Source organism: Argiope bruennichi, chromosome 3 (assembly GCF_947563725.1).
Source record: "Argiope bruennichi chromosome 3, qqArgBrue1.1, whole genome shotgun sequence".
Taxonomy (NCBI): domain Eukaryota; kingdom Metazoa; phylum Arthropoda; class Arachnida; order Araneae; family Araneidae; genus Argiope; species Argiope bruennichi.
In genome coordinates, this window is record NC_079153.1 from 114,213,094 (window position 1) to 114,227,313 (window position 14,220).

At 29.3% G+C, this 14,220-nt stretch overlaps 1 protein-coding gene across 1 annotated transcript in view; it reads left to right on the plus strand.

Annotated features, from left to right (window-relative positions):
* The first annotated feature begins 10,914 nt into the window (after positions 1-10,914).
* LOC129963882 (glucose dehydrogenase [FAD, quinone]-like) overlaps positions 10,915-14,220 on the plus strand; it is a 41,351-nt gene continuing 38,045 nt past the window's right edge. Inside the window, exon 1 of the mRNA XM_056078466.1 lies at positions 10,915-11,360. Coding sequence (XP_055934441.1) covers positions 11,237-11,360 — 124 coding nt within the window. The 5' untranslated portion in view covers positions 10,915-11,236. The remainder of the gene's footprint in view (positions 11,361-14,220) is intronic.

Sequence of the window (14,220 nt, forward strand, 5' to 3'; positions counted from 1 at the left end):
GAAAATTACTTTTCGTAAGTTAGGTTTGAAAGCTGGAGATTCAACAAACCCTCGAGTTCGAACTATTTGACGATTACAATACTTCTTTTTTATCTATATACTTATAATAAAGCTCAATGTGTGTGTGTGTTGGCGCTCTACAGGCCGGGTCATTTGACATACAGCTACCAAATTTGGTACATGTATACCTTAGAGGTCGGGAATGTGCACCTGGGGTCCCTTTTTTTGAAATTTTAATTAGAATTTTAATTATTAATTAAAAACTAACTTTCCCGCCAAAAAATTCTTCCATTTTCCCCACCGCCAACTTTTCCGCCAAAATAATCTTTCATTTTCCCCAACGCCAAATGATTTAGGCTTTAGTTCTTTTTTCTCCCAACAGTAATGAGGCTAGGGTTAAGATTTTTCGGCGGTTTATTTCAAACGATTCTGATTATTTTCTTAATGTTTTATGCATTTAAAATGAAACATTGTTAATTAATCCATGTTTCAGATTCATTCTGAAGTACTTTTGAATTAAAATAACACAGAATAAAGGAAATTAAAAATGTATAATCTGCATAGCGTTACCCCAACTGGCGTAGAAAAATTCACGCATCTGCGTTACCGTAAAAGGCGAAGAAAATTCACGCATGCGCACTGTGTTCTGATTGTTGGCATGGCAACCATTATCAACGGACGATTTAAATTACTTTTAGGTTAGTTGTATGCTTTTGTAAGTAAATTGTATTTATGTTAGTTATATATTTTTTTGTATATGCTTATAGTTTTAAGTACATCGTTTTTTAAGAAGTTTTTTTAAACCTGTTTTCAATGATTTAAATTATTTTTAGGCTAATTGCATGCTTTTGTAAAAAAAATTGTATTTATGTTAGTTATATATTTTTTGATATATGCTTATAGTCTTAAGTACATCGTTTTTTAAGTAGTTTTTTTAAACCTGTTTTCGACCGATTATTTTAAACGATTCATTTTATTTTCTTAGTGTTTGATGCATTTAAAATGAAACATTGTTAATGAATCGATCCGTTCATGATGAATCTGAGAAAATTTTGTTGACAAATTCTTGAGATATATAAATTAAGAAAGATATTCTTTAGTGCCCATAAAGTTTAAACGCTCAGTGACTCTATTATCAGTAATCATATTATTAAAAAAAATGCTTTGTTTCAGTAAAAAATATTATTATATTAATTGCAGATTAATCCTTTACACTTTAATTTAAAGCATAAATTCTACGAGGGGTAACAGAAAATTAGAGAGATACATATCACGTTATGACTGAAGGCATTTATAATATTATGAGCAAATTATATGACTATCAAAATTTGAAGTTTTAAAATATTTTGCTGAAGAATCTATTAAAGTTGGAATTGCATAAAATATTTAATTATTAAAATTTTAACGAACATTAAGATTGGCGAACCGGCTGGTCGCCAAAGGCGGCTAGTATTTAATATACGGGAAATTAAAAAGTTTGATTGCTGGATGTCATTTCATGCAAGTACATACATCTATTTGAATGAACAAAATGAACTTTACGCAGTGTCAGAATTAAATGCAGAATTAAAAAAGATTACAGAAATTCAAATAATCTTCGATTCATTTTTAGCCATTATAATAAAACGATTTTTTAAAATACTGAAAAGTTTCCGTCGAATTCTATTTAAATCTTATATTTATTTTTAAAATATTCCTCTTTCCATTTGAAGTACGAAATTTCACCACCAGATGGCATTATGAGTTTAGCTTTAACAATTTTAGGAGATTGGAATTTGTGGTGTTTGTTGCAATTAATTAAAACTACATGTTGCTTTAAGTATTTCAAAAAACTTATTCATCTTAATTCATTTATGAACCTTTTGTCTTCAATTTTTTAGAGAATAATACATTTTTTGTTCTCACTTTTTTATTTATCTCTTTGTAATAAGTTGTTTAGTTTGAATCGAAAACCATTGGGGAATTTTATATGTCTTCTCAATGTTATTTTACTGAAGAATTTCATAATATTTAAAACAAATGTGACTTTTTCTTGTTTTCTTAAGAATTTCAATTAATTTTTCGAACTTTTTTTTATTAATGACGGCTTAAAATTAATACTTTTATATAAAAATTTAGAAGCTGTTTATATAGATTTTAATAAAATATTTCTTTATAGAGAAAATATAGCAATATTACAAAACGATTTTGGAATTTTCGGAAAACTAGAAGTGACTGTAATGGGCTTAAATAGATAGCGGATTTCCAATTTGTTAAACTAAACTGCTATCTAGGACCATTGGGTTGACAGCGACTGTAGGCAGGTCAATTAAAAATTGTTAATTGCTTACCTAAATACATAAACTTTTAGAAGGCATAAATTGTATGAATTTTAATATATTAAGACTGTCAAGCGTATAATGCATTGAAGTATCAAAGCATTATTAAATTAAAGCAAGTTAATTTATAAAACATTGTGCTTTCAATTATTCATTTAGCTGGCAATGTTATATTCCATTTAATAGATTATGTAAAATAATAATTTTAATAATTTATTATTTCCTAATTATCTATCACAATAAACAAATGCTTTTAATTGTAAATAAGGAAAACTAACTTCATAATTATGAATGCTTTTTTCAATAATTTTATTAATTTAGCTATTTTTTGTAACTTGTATAATAAAGAAAGATATACTCATACTTTAAAATAAAATATATTATAAAATCTTCTCGTAAATAAATACGAAAGACGATATTTCCTTTATGTGCATATTTAAATCATACATTTTAGGGAATTTTTCATAGTTGCAAATGTTTATATTTTATTAATTGAAGTAAAGTTTAAAAAAATGCGATTAAGAAAAACCTTTCATAATTCAATTTTTAATTAAAATAATTTACAAATTAATTATTGCTTAGTTCATATTTCTTTGTTGAATATTTTCAGAAACCCACTATTTACTTTTTATTACCAATTGAATCATTCAAAATTAATTAAAACAAGTTAAAACTAAGATATTGTATAAATGCATCATTGTGAAAAAAAGCACAGATTATAGAAATAAAATATAAAGTAAAGATCACGACTACAAATATAGGCCGCCACTGATTTAAAAGATGTTTCCATGCATCAATAAGAAATACTTTTTAGAACCTTTGATCTTAACTGGAAACTCACACTACTCAATAATAATAGCAAACCTATTTGTCTGGGATTAGAAAAACAAAAGTAGTTATTAGATGCCAAATCGGAAGCAATGTCAAATTAGTATGGAAAATATATTAACAAAGTTATTGCAATGTTTCTTTTGCGTTAAAAGAATAAAATAAAATAATGTTTCAACAAACAATGATCACAAACAAAACTAGCGTAACATCAATGTGTTTTTTTTTTTTTTTTTTTTGTTTTTTCGTATGACAGAGCTTGTGAGTGGAACAATTTCACTGCAAATAACTGAGAAATTTGTTAACAAATCATTTAATAAAAAGGGAAATTAAAGAATTATTATTATTTTAACACGGAATAAAGAATGCCAGGAGAAGTTCCAAGGAATATTAACAGTTAAAAATCGATAGCATGACTTTGACAATTAGAAAAAAGTTATTTTATAATGATTTGCTACTTATTGTAATTTTTAAAAGATTTAAACTTTCTAAGCTTAAAATGCATAGCTTTAATAATCCCAGATAATAATTTATCCATATTATATGCAGTTAATTTATGATTCTGGATATTCATTCTAAATAGAATAATTGAAAACTTAGAATTTATTGACTATCTTAATAAGACAGCCAGGAAGAAAAAATTCTCACTTTATTTTGCGTGCTATCAGTTAATTCTAACATTTAACTCATCAGAAGTTGCTGATAAAAAAAATGTGCTACGTTAGTAAGCTTTACGTGAAAAAGAAAAATAACATGAGTAACTGAAGTAAAATTTTCCTGTTGATGCCATCTTAATTCTAAAAGAAAAAAAAAATTGAACTATGGAGAAAAAAAAATGAATGGGAAAAAATATCCTTTATCGCACCTATGACTACATACAGGAAACATTTTAGCAAGTGTCATCAAATTAAAATGTTATGTCTTTTGCTTGTAATTCGAAGCAGGAAGTGGGAAAACTATCTGTTCTTAATGCTGCCTTCATTTTAGCTGTTAAAGCAATAACTGCACACGAGAAAAATACATTAAGATGTTGATAAACATCACAATTATTAAAGAATCGCTTAGAGAAGATAGATTTAGTCACGTATAATATATATCAATAATGTTGAAAACAATTTTGAAATTGCTAGATAAGTAATATACTATCAATCTAATGCATTTAAACACGAGACATATGAAATGTGTTGCGTTTTTATGCAATAAATGTTTCTTACTTTTAGTAAATCTGTTTCATTTTGAAAATTCATTTGGTAAAATTTGATAAAAAAATTGCTATTGGCAAAATCAAGAAGTAAAGGTGGATTCTTTTTTACCCTCTTGAATAAGAAGTATACAGCAAGAAAATCCTGTAATCATCAAATATTCGAACTGGAAAGTTTTTCGAATCACCATGTTTCAAATCTACTTGGGCCCGAAACACCTCTCTGGCATGTGACCTTTTCAATAAATTTATAGACCTCCCCAGTAGATTTTGAACGAACGCTACTCACAAAAAGTCCATTTTGTGAATACAAGAGGACACGATAATTATAAAAAGTGAGAAGCTAGATAATAAGATTTGGTACTCTGTTTTATTATCTAAGAGTGCAAATTTATATCGAATTTTGTAAATATCAATTAGCGGATTGACCGTCTGTCGGTCGGTAAATTTGCATACATGAAAACACAATAAAATGAAACAAATTAGAAAAAATACAATTTCGTATGTTATCTTTTTTTTACAAAAAATGCGGTTCAGTATTAATTTTTGTCCTACTCGGTTGGCAAACAGACGTCCAAAAGGTAAGCTCCGTTTTCTGCATTATCCAGATCGCTCATGTTTGGGACTCGGAAAATAAAAATCTGCGCACTTATAGTGCTCATGGCTTTGTTTAAGATCCACAATTCTAAGGTTGAGGGGAATTGGACAGAAATGTACTAAGGAGCTTCTGAGGATATATCGGAAAGACTCTTCCGTCTGCTCTGTGCGGTTGGAGTGCAGTTTCCTATTGCCTTTTATAGAATCGTCGAATTCCTAGTTCTTTAGTCTTGTATCCGAAATTCCGCTACAAGAATTTTCTGCCATTGGAATGTTAAGGAAAAAAAATTAAATGTGTATTTCTTATCTATAAGTAGAGTTATAGATTTTTAACTTCTAAATTGTGGCAACTATAAAAAAATATTTCAATTGAAAAACTACACATTAAAACGAAGAAATTACTCTCCATCTTCAGAATTTTAAAAGTTATAGGAAGATGGAAATTCCACTTCCACGCATTCAGACTTAGATTATCTCAATTATGAACTTTGAAACATCTGAACTGGTAATCTTCCTAATTCATGATCCCCTTTGCAACAGGTAGTTTTCGTAAAAAGAATCTGCCTAAAATTCACTTGTCTGTAAGAGTTTCTGCTTTAAGATTCAGCATACTATACAGCTTACGAATCCGGGGATAACAATTTTAGATTATTTTACCTTACAAAGGGGTGATATGCAGTGCTTCAAATTATTCTTTTCTGAGGTTTATATTATCAGATGCGTTTTCTTTCAATTTCATCCATTTGTCTTGTATTTGGAACATTACTATTTTATTTTAATTCGAAATGTGCGTATTCATTTTACTAATATGATTAGTCTAATTCTGAGGACTATCCATAGTATCTACGTCACCAAGTTACACTGGAAATCGGAGTTTGTAGTACTGCTGAACATATTTCATCTCATATCTATTTTGGTGAAATCAACGCTTCTTGATGTATGCACTAAAGTGCGGAAGGTTTCCATATGAGAACAGGCGGAAGGTAAAATTAATCCTAAATAGTTACTTTCAAGTTTGTTAGAATAACTATTGAGACAAATTTCGTACGTGATGAAATGATTAGAAAAGATCAAATATTTTCCTTGTGTTTAACAGATTAAAATTCCATTCTTGAAGATATAGGAAGCTATTAGGGCCCGGTTCTTGTTATTTTGTAGGGTTATATTTGCCTTGGTGAAGAATCCTGGCTTCTGGTTCAGATGGTTTTAAGAGCGAAACTCGATTCGTTGAATTTAAGGGTATATTGGTGTGTGCTAAATGCATGAGTTTTAACATCTTTATGATAGTGTGCCGTGAAAGAGTAAACAATTTTGAAAAATTGCCAGATTTTCTTCCTATGGTTAAACGTTTAATTTAGAAAAAAGGAAATTCATTTACGACGTAAGATTTAAAACAATCCAGATATTTATCAGTAAAAGAATGCTGTTCAAAACATTCGATTCATAAATATATTGCGGATATTTCTGAGGTCATTTTTTTGTATTGGATAAGTACCACAACTTCAATTACATTAAACATTAGCCCATTTGGGACATAAAATTTATGTGCTTATTCTAGAATAAAAATTAACATAATTTACTTTCCTCTTCTTATATATCTAAAGTGTAGAGCTGGTTGTGTGTATTTAAGCCAAGGAAAGATGCTTTCTTGTCCTTTCTTATTTATTTTGCTCACACACACATATAACAACACATGGACGATGACTTCACATATATAAGGTAACACATAATACTATAAACAATTAAAGTAGAAATTGCCGCTAACAAAGAGCGAACGAATAGTTCTTTTTGCCGCTAACAAAAGAGCGAGCGGTGCCTACTTGCACCAGTTTCACACCAACTCTCAGGGAGAAGTGTTTACAAAAACAGCTTAAGTGCGCTTCCCCCACATTCCAAACATACATATGGGTTAGCGCATACTGCGCCATCTATGTTCAGTATTAATCTTTACTGTATGAATACATATACAAAGAAACAAAAATACAAATAAAGTAATTAAATAAAAACAAAATATTATAAATAATAAAATCACATAAACATACTCCCACCCATCAAGAAGTCATTCTTGATGCACAGGTAAGATACACAGTTTAACTATAGACCTTTTAAAAAGCCCTTTCAAAGTTTTTAATGTAACTACTCTTATGGCCCCATCCTTACCAGGATGTATAGCTATAACCTTACCAAGAGGCCATGTTGCTGGGGGAATATTGTCTTCTTTAATAATTGCAATATCACCGATTTTAATGTTTGGATAACAATTTTTCCATTTTCTCCTATTTTGTAATGAGCTCAAATAATCGATATGCCATCTTTTCCAAAAATTTAATTTCATTTTTTGAACAATATCCCAGCACTTCCTCAATGAAAGTGTAGACACTTCCAGTGTCTCAGGTGGACTATTAATTACATCTCCAGTTATAAAATGAGATGGTGTTAGAACATTTAAGTTATCTACATCATCATTATCTACACTAACTAGGGGTCTTGAGTTTAATATCGCCTCTATTTGAGTTAATAATGTATAAAGTTCTTCAAAAGTTAAATTTGAATTTCCTAAAACTCGCTTTAAGTGAAATTTTACCGATTTTACACCAGCTTCCCAGAGTCCACCAAAATGCGGACTCAAAGGAGGGATAGTATGCCATTCAATTTCCTGTTGAGAAAGAAAATACGAAACCTTTTGATCTAGATTAATTTTAGATAAATGGTTGTATAAATCTTTGAACTTCCTTTTAGCTCCTAAAAAATTAGTCCCATTGTCCGAATGAATATGTTTAGGTGTGCTCCTTCTTGAGCAAAAACGTTTCAATGCAGCAATAAAGGAATAGGACGTGTAATCCGTAACCAATTCTAAATGTAAAGCCTTCGTAGCAAAGCATACAAATACAACCATATAACCTTTCGTTGTTTTGGCTCCTCTGCCTCGGTGTTTCAATATAGATCTTGGACCTCATCCCTCAAAATAGATGGAGGTATGTGCCGTCAAAGGAAAATCCAGCAGATATAGGATCCAGAGGTTTGTCTCCTAAGGATCTGCCAGACTGTCGTCTATGGTGGGAGGGCCCTACTTTCCTAACATCATCAGAGGCTGACTGGCCAAAGCAACCAGTATTCAAAAACAATGACTCTGTCCTTAAGGAAAAGAAAAAAACTGCATGTGTATTTGCTGCAATTTTGAAAAATGACTTAATAGATTCATTAATTGAAAAATACTCGTCATATACTAAGTTAATTAATGTATTATGTTTTTGTATTAGATTTATAAATAATTGTAAAGCTGGTAAAGTTAATAATTCTACAGGTATAATTGGACCTATAACTTCAAAGGAAAGAATTTTTGCTCGTAATATTATTGTAAAATATGTTCAAACTGTATTTTTTGATGCTGAAATCAATTGTATAAGGTCAAACCAACGAATGCCAAAGAAAAGCCCACTATCAGCACTTTGTCCATTCATTGATAAGAACGGGTTGCTCAGAGTGGGAAGGCGTCTTCAAAATGCATCTTTGCAGTATAATGCACAACATCCTATCATATTACCTAACCAGCATAAATTAAGTATTCTGATTGTACAATATTTTCATATTTTAAATTTGCATGCATGTGGTAATTTGTTAATGGGTATTTTACGCCAAACATTTTGGATATTAAATGTTAAAAGAATAGTTAGAAAATGTGTATTAAATTGTGTTGTATGTTGTAGATTTAGAAGTAATATGTCAAAACAAAAAATGGGAGATCTTCCTGAGGGACGAGTGACTCTCAACAGACCATTTTTTGTCTGTGGTATTGATTATGCAGGTCCAATTTCTATGTAGAGCTGGTTGTGTGTATTTAAGCTAAGGAAAGATGCCTTCTTGTCTCTTTTCTTATTTATTTTGCACACACACACATATAACAACACATGGACGATGACTTCACATATATAAGGTAACACATAATACTATATACAATTAAAGTAGAAATTGCCGCTAACAAAGAGCGAACGAATAGTTCTTTTTGCCGCTAACAAAAGAGCGAGCGGTGCCTACTTGCACCAGTTTCACACCAACTCTCAGGGAGAAGTCTTTACAAAAACAGCTTAAGTGCGCTTCCCCCACATTCCAAACATACATACGGGTTAGCGCATACTGCGCCATCTATGTTCAGTATTAATCTTTACTGTATGAATACATATACAAAGAAACAAAAATACAAATAAAGTAATTAAATAAAAACAAAATATTATAAATAATAAAATCACATAAACATAAAGCAACAATTATTTTGAAAAATTGTAGAAAAAAAATGTTAATGACATGTTTCAAAAATTTTCAAGGTTTATTTTATAGATCAATTTCATTATCTTTCTTCTATTTATGAATCTAGTACAAAATTTTCTCATAAAGAATCAAGTCACATTATATAGCTATCAAACTCAGCTATGTATCTCTCTATTCATTGCTTGAGACAGCTTTGGCAAAATCTCGGTTTCCGAGCCAAAAACCATTAGCATTTAAAAGTTGATCCATTACAGATCCGACAATATAAAGTCTAGAAACCAATAAATCTTCATATTTGAAAATTTGAAGATGGTTCTTTTTGAGCTTTTGGCCTGCTTCTAAATTTACAATGTTCGTCCAAATAATAAGCACTAACTTTCAAAAGCAGGTGATCAGTTTTACTAAATTAACTAAATTACCAAATTAGCTTTTAATTAAATCCCTCTCTTTCAAGCTTATATTAGATTCTTTTATTTAAGTTTCAATCATATATATATATATATATATATATATATATATATATATATATATATATATATATATATATATATATATATATATATATATATATATATATATATATATATATATATATATTTTCATCTAAGATGTATCATCTGTATTTTAATATTCAAAAATAATTTATGATGCATGTGGCTGATCGCTAAACGATCAATAAAATTCATTCATTCTTGCGTTCATAAACCTTCAGAGCAGATTTCAGGGGAAGAACGTTTTGCTTCTATAACAACTGATACGATTGGGATTGATGATTCATGTCCGCGTTACCACGGAAAGGGGGTGCAGTAGTTTCAGAGGGTAAAGACCCCTGAGCACCCGAGGGCAGAAGTCTGACTTCTAGCTCATATGAAGATGACACTCACACTTTCGCTTGCACAACCCCTTTTTACAGGGGGGGGGGAGGCACATTCACACACCTCACAGATAGAACACAGATGAAGAACAACCATGCCCTCACCGGAATTCGAACGAGGGACGCCCAGATCACGGGGAAGATGCGCTACCCCTATGCAAGGACGCCGGCACGATTGTGATTGAGAACAATATTAAAAAGAATATTTAAAAAAATCGGAGTCGAAGAGTTTAAAATTCTAATATAAATGTTATTATCATACCTTTAAGCACATTTTTTACTAATCTGACTAAAGTACCCCAACTGTAAAAATTATACTGATTTTTTTTCACAAAAATCCGTCCTTGCTTTTTGTCTAAGATACGTTACTTGGTATTTTAAAATACAACAATAACCTGCATTGCGTGGATATACTGGTGATTTGCAGTTAAAAGTTAAAAAAAAAAAAAAATTCCTTTTTCTATAATATACCTGAAAAGTTTTCAATACAATTCTTTGATAATAGCCTATTAGCATGGCTGAATGTAAAATAAATAGAAGATGAAAAGAAAAAGCTAAATTAAAGTATCTTTAATAAATATGAAAAATAAATAATATAGTTATCTCTCTAAATACAATAGTCTAATATTTCAGTTTGATGCATTATTGAAAATATTCAAAAACCCCAACATATTGCAAGCTCAAACAACTGAAGAACGCAAATTATTAAATGGCTACCAATAATCAACTGAAGAACGCAAAGTATTAAATAGCTACCAATAATCAACTGAAGAACGCAAAGTATTAAATGGCTACCAATAATCAACTGAAGAAGATTGAAATCCACTTTGCATCTAAAATCTAAACTAAATGTTTTAAAAAGGAAGTAAAACGACTGAGGAACATCATTTTGTTCATATCTCATCAAATCGAAAATCCCTCCAGACCTGTAATGAACTGACATCAAAAACGAAGAGTTAACCCTTCCGGTGTTTTTCCCATCGCCTCGTCTGATTGGTCGAATCTCAGAAAGGGAACCAAAGGTGAGCACGAAAAGTGGTCCGCCGATCTGCTGACCAGGCAATGTGCGTGGAAAGATGCTACAGCGCGAACTTCTAATTATTGATGCCAGTAGAATCCTGTTGTGCATCGGAGTCAAAGAGTGACTGAAGCATGGGTTTGTTACAGTATTTGCCATCGCTTTTACCATTTGCAGCTTTACTGTATATGAGAGCGCAGGACACGTTTGTACCATTTACCAAAGATCATTGGGATACCGAATACGATTATATCGTGGGTGAGTTTTGATTAAAAAAAATTCATTTGAAATATTAAAGAAAGAATATTCTCTAAGTATTTGTTTTGAATATGGATGACAGTTATTTTTCAAAATAAAGAATGTTTCCATTCGGACCGAATAATTCTTTTTTGTAAATTGGTTAGAAATGCAAAAGAACATTCTTTAAGAATTTATTTAACGAAGAATGATAATTAAAAATAAGTTAAATAAGTCTTATGCATCTTTTTGTGCCAAAAAATATTAATGTAAATATATTTAAAGAAAAATTCTGTTCTATGCTAGTCGAAGTCTGAAACTGTTTTGTATTTAAGAATGTGAGAATTCTTTTAAACTTTTGTTGAAAACATGGTAGATCATGAAATAAAAAAGTGACTTTATTATAAGTAATGTTTAGTCATTTCAAAAAATATATATATATATACATTTTTCTTAAGGATATGTTAAAGAAAGCCTGAATATTTCATTAAATATAGTATTTGAACGCTTGATTAAAAAACGAAAATAAGTTATAATGATGTGATATATTCAAATGCTTCTTCTTTCGAAATATTCCGAAATTCGTTCTATTCTAAAAATACTTCTTGAAAATAATTAGAATTTTTAAAAAATATCTGCCATTTTGCAAGACAACCAACTGCATTTCGATTCTAAGTAAACAGAAGAATAGAAGCAAATAATTTTTTTGATACCGATAATTTTCATCAACCAAAAAAAAAATAATTTAAATGTGTATTTTGCACAGTATTGGGACATAATTTAAAATTTATTTGTTGGCAATAAATATTTAGAAATTCAAAATCTCCAAATTTTATATGTTCTTATAATAATACTGTTTAGTGCTTTTTATTTTTAAACAATTGAAATCTTTTAATTTTGGAATAAATCCTCAATTTAAATTGTGGAACATAATATATATTTATATACCTTTTTATCCTTTATTATGCTTTTAAATGCATACTTTTTACCTAAATATTAGAGAAGCACGGTTTAAAAAATTTGTTTCTTTACAAAATATAACAAAGTTTTGCTCATATTTATTATAGCTTTTTCCTTTGAAATATTTTAAGTCTCCCCTTTATCGACAAAAATACAGCTCACCTTGCTTTTAAAATGATTTTATGGATAATAAAATATTAAGCTGTTTACACTTGCACATTGCTTGAAAACGTATTATAGATAGCTAATATCGTGCCTTTCATACTCTATATATGCATATGTACTCTCTATGTATTCTGATATTTTATGTGAGAAAATTCTATATGTATCCGTTTAAATTAAATGAAATTAATGTCATGTTCTTATAGGTAATAAAGTTTTACGTTAATAAAAATTATTTAAATACCATTAATTATTAAAACATTATTACCTGATATCCATTTCGTAGTAAATTTCCTAAATGAACAAAAAATTTCTGTTCCTCATTAATTTGATGTATGAATTCTGAAAATGTCAGAAAATATTTATTATCTGCAAATAAATATGTTGGCAACATTTATATCTTGATATCTTTATATATTACATATCTGAGACTAAAATAAAACTTAACACAATTCAACGTCTGGCCATCTTATAAAATTTAATTATATATGGCAACCCATGCGTCTTCAATAATTATAACTTTTAATACTAAAGGCTTTGATTCGCAATTAACTGTTCATTTCTTAAGTTGAAAGAAGTCTCAAATTCTTTTTCTCAAGTTTTGAAATCGAAGCGAAATAAGATGCAACTTAGGTCTGAGTTGAATTAAAGAATGAATATTTGCAAGAACAAAAATTCTTTTAATAGAAATAATTTTAATGTCGGTACAATTATTTGAATTCTAACGTTAAATATACCTAGATAAAACGTTTCTGCATATCGTTACAAATAATGTGGGTCACACAAACTGTCATAAGAAACCTACAGCTAAATAACTTCAGGGTCATGTGAATATTTTTTTCATATATTTTAGCCCGTGTGACACAATTTTAAAATGAAACACATAAATTTTTCTAACGAGTTCTTTGAGAAATGCAAATTAAGATAAATAAAATAAGAATGGAATGATTTTTGAAGATTCTTTTCTCAGCTAAAAACTATTGAGCTTTTTATTTTTTATTTTTTTTTCTCCATAATTTAACGAGATCTAGGGTAACTTGTGAATTTATTTGTATATAGAAAGTAAATCTTTAAGAAATAATCATCCGAATTTACTATTGCTATTGTAAGAACACTTAAGAATTTTTTAAGAATAAAGTCATTAATATTCAGTGCTAAGGCTGTCTTTGTATTCTAGCATATAAAGAATCAGATAACCTAAAAATCAGGAACAAAAAGTGTTCAAAAGTAACGTTATTTATCTTTACTGGACTTTCTGGATAATTTCTATTAGATCTTCAGTAAATAACACTGAATAAGTAAACTTTCAATTATCTGTGGGCAGGTACCCTACGACTGTTAATCACAAAATTCACTTTTAATATAATCGATCTCAAAGATTTTTTTAAACCTCAAATAGAAATTAATATTTTTTTGCAAAATGTACCCAAAGAAATTTACTACAGAAATTGCTGCTTATGAATTCACAATTGTATACGTAAACTAAACAATTTTGAATTACTAAACATCTCTGCTGTAAATAAATATTTTTCAAACGCATTTTTCAGCTGATTTGGTCCTTCAATTTTTTTTCACAAATCATCTGCATAATTCGTTCGTTTGCGGATAATCGGGAATTTCACTGTATTCGATTATCAAATATTTTAAAGAACACGTTCTTAAAGCTTTTATTAAATCGATTATATTGGTATCAATGATCGCTCATTCTAATTCACTGGAATCTGCTTGGAAAATATTAATTAGAAATTATATTAAATAG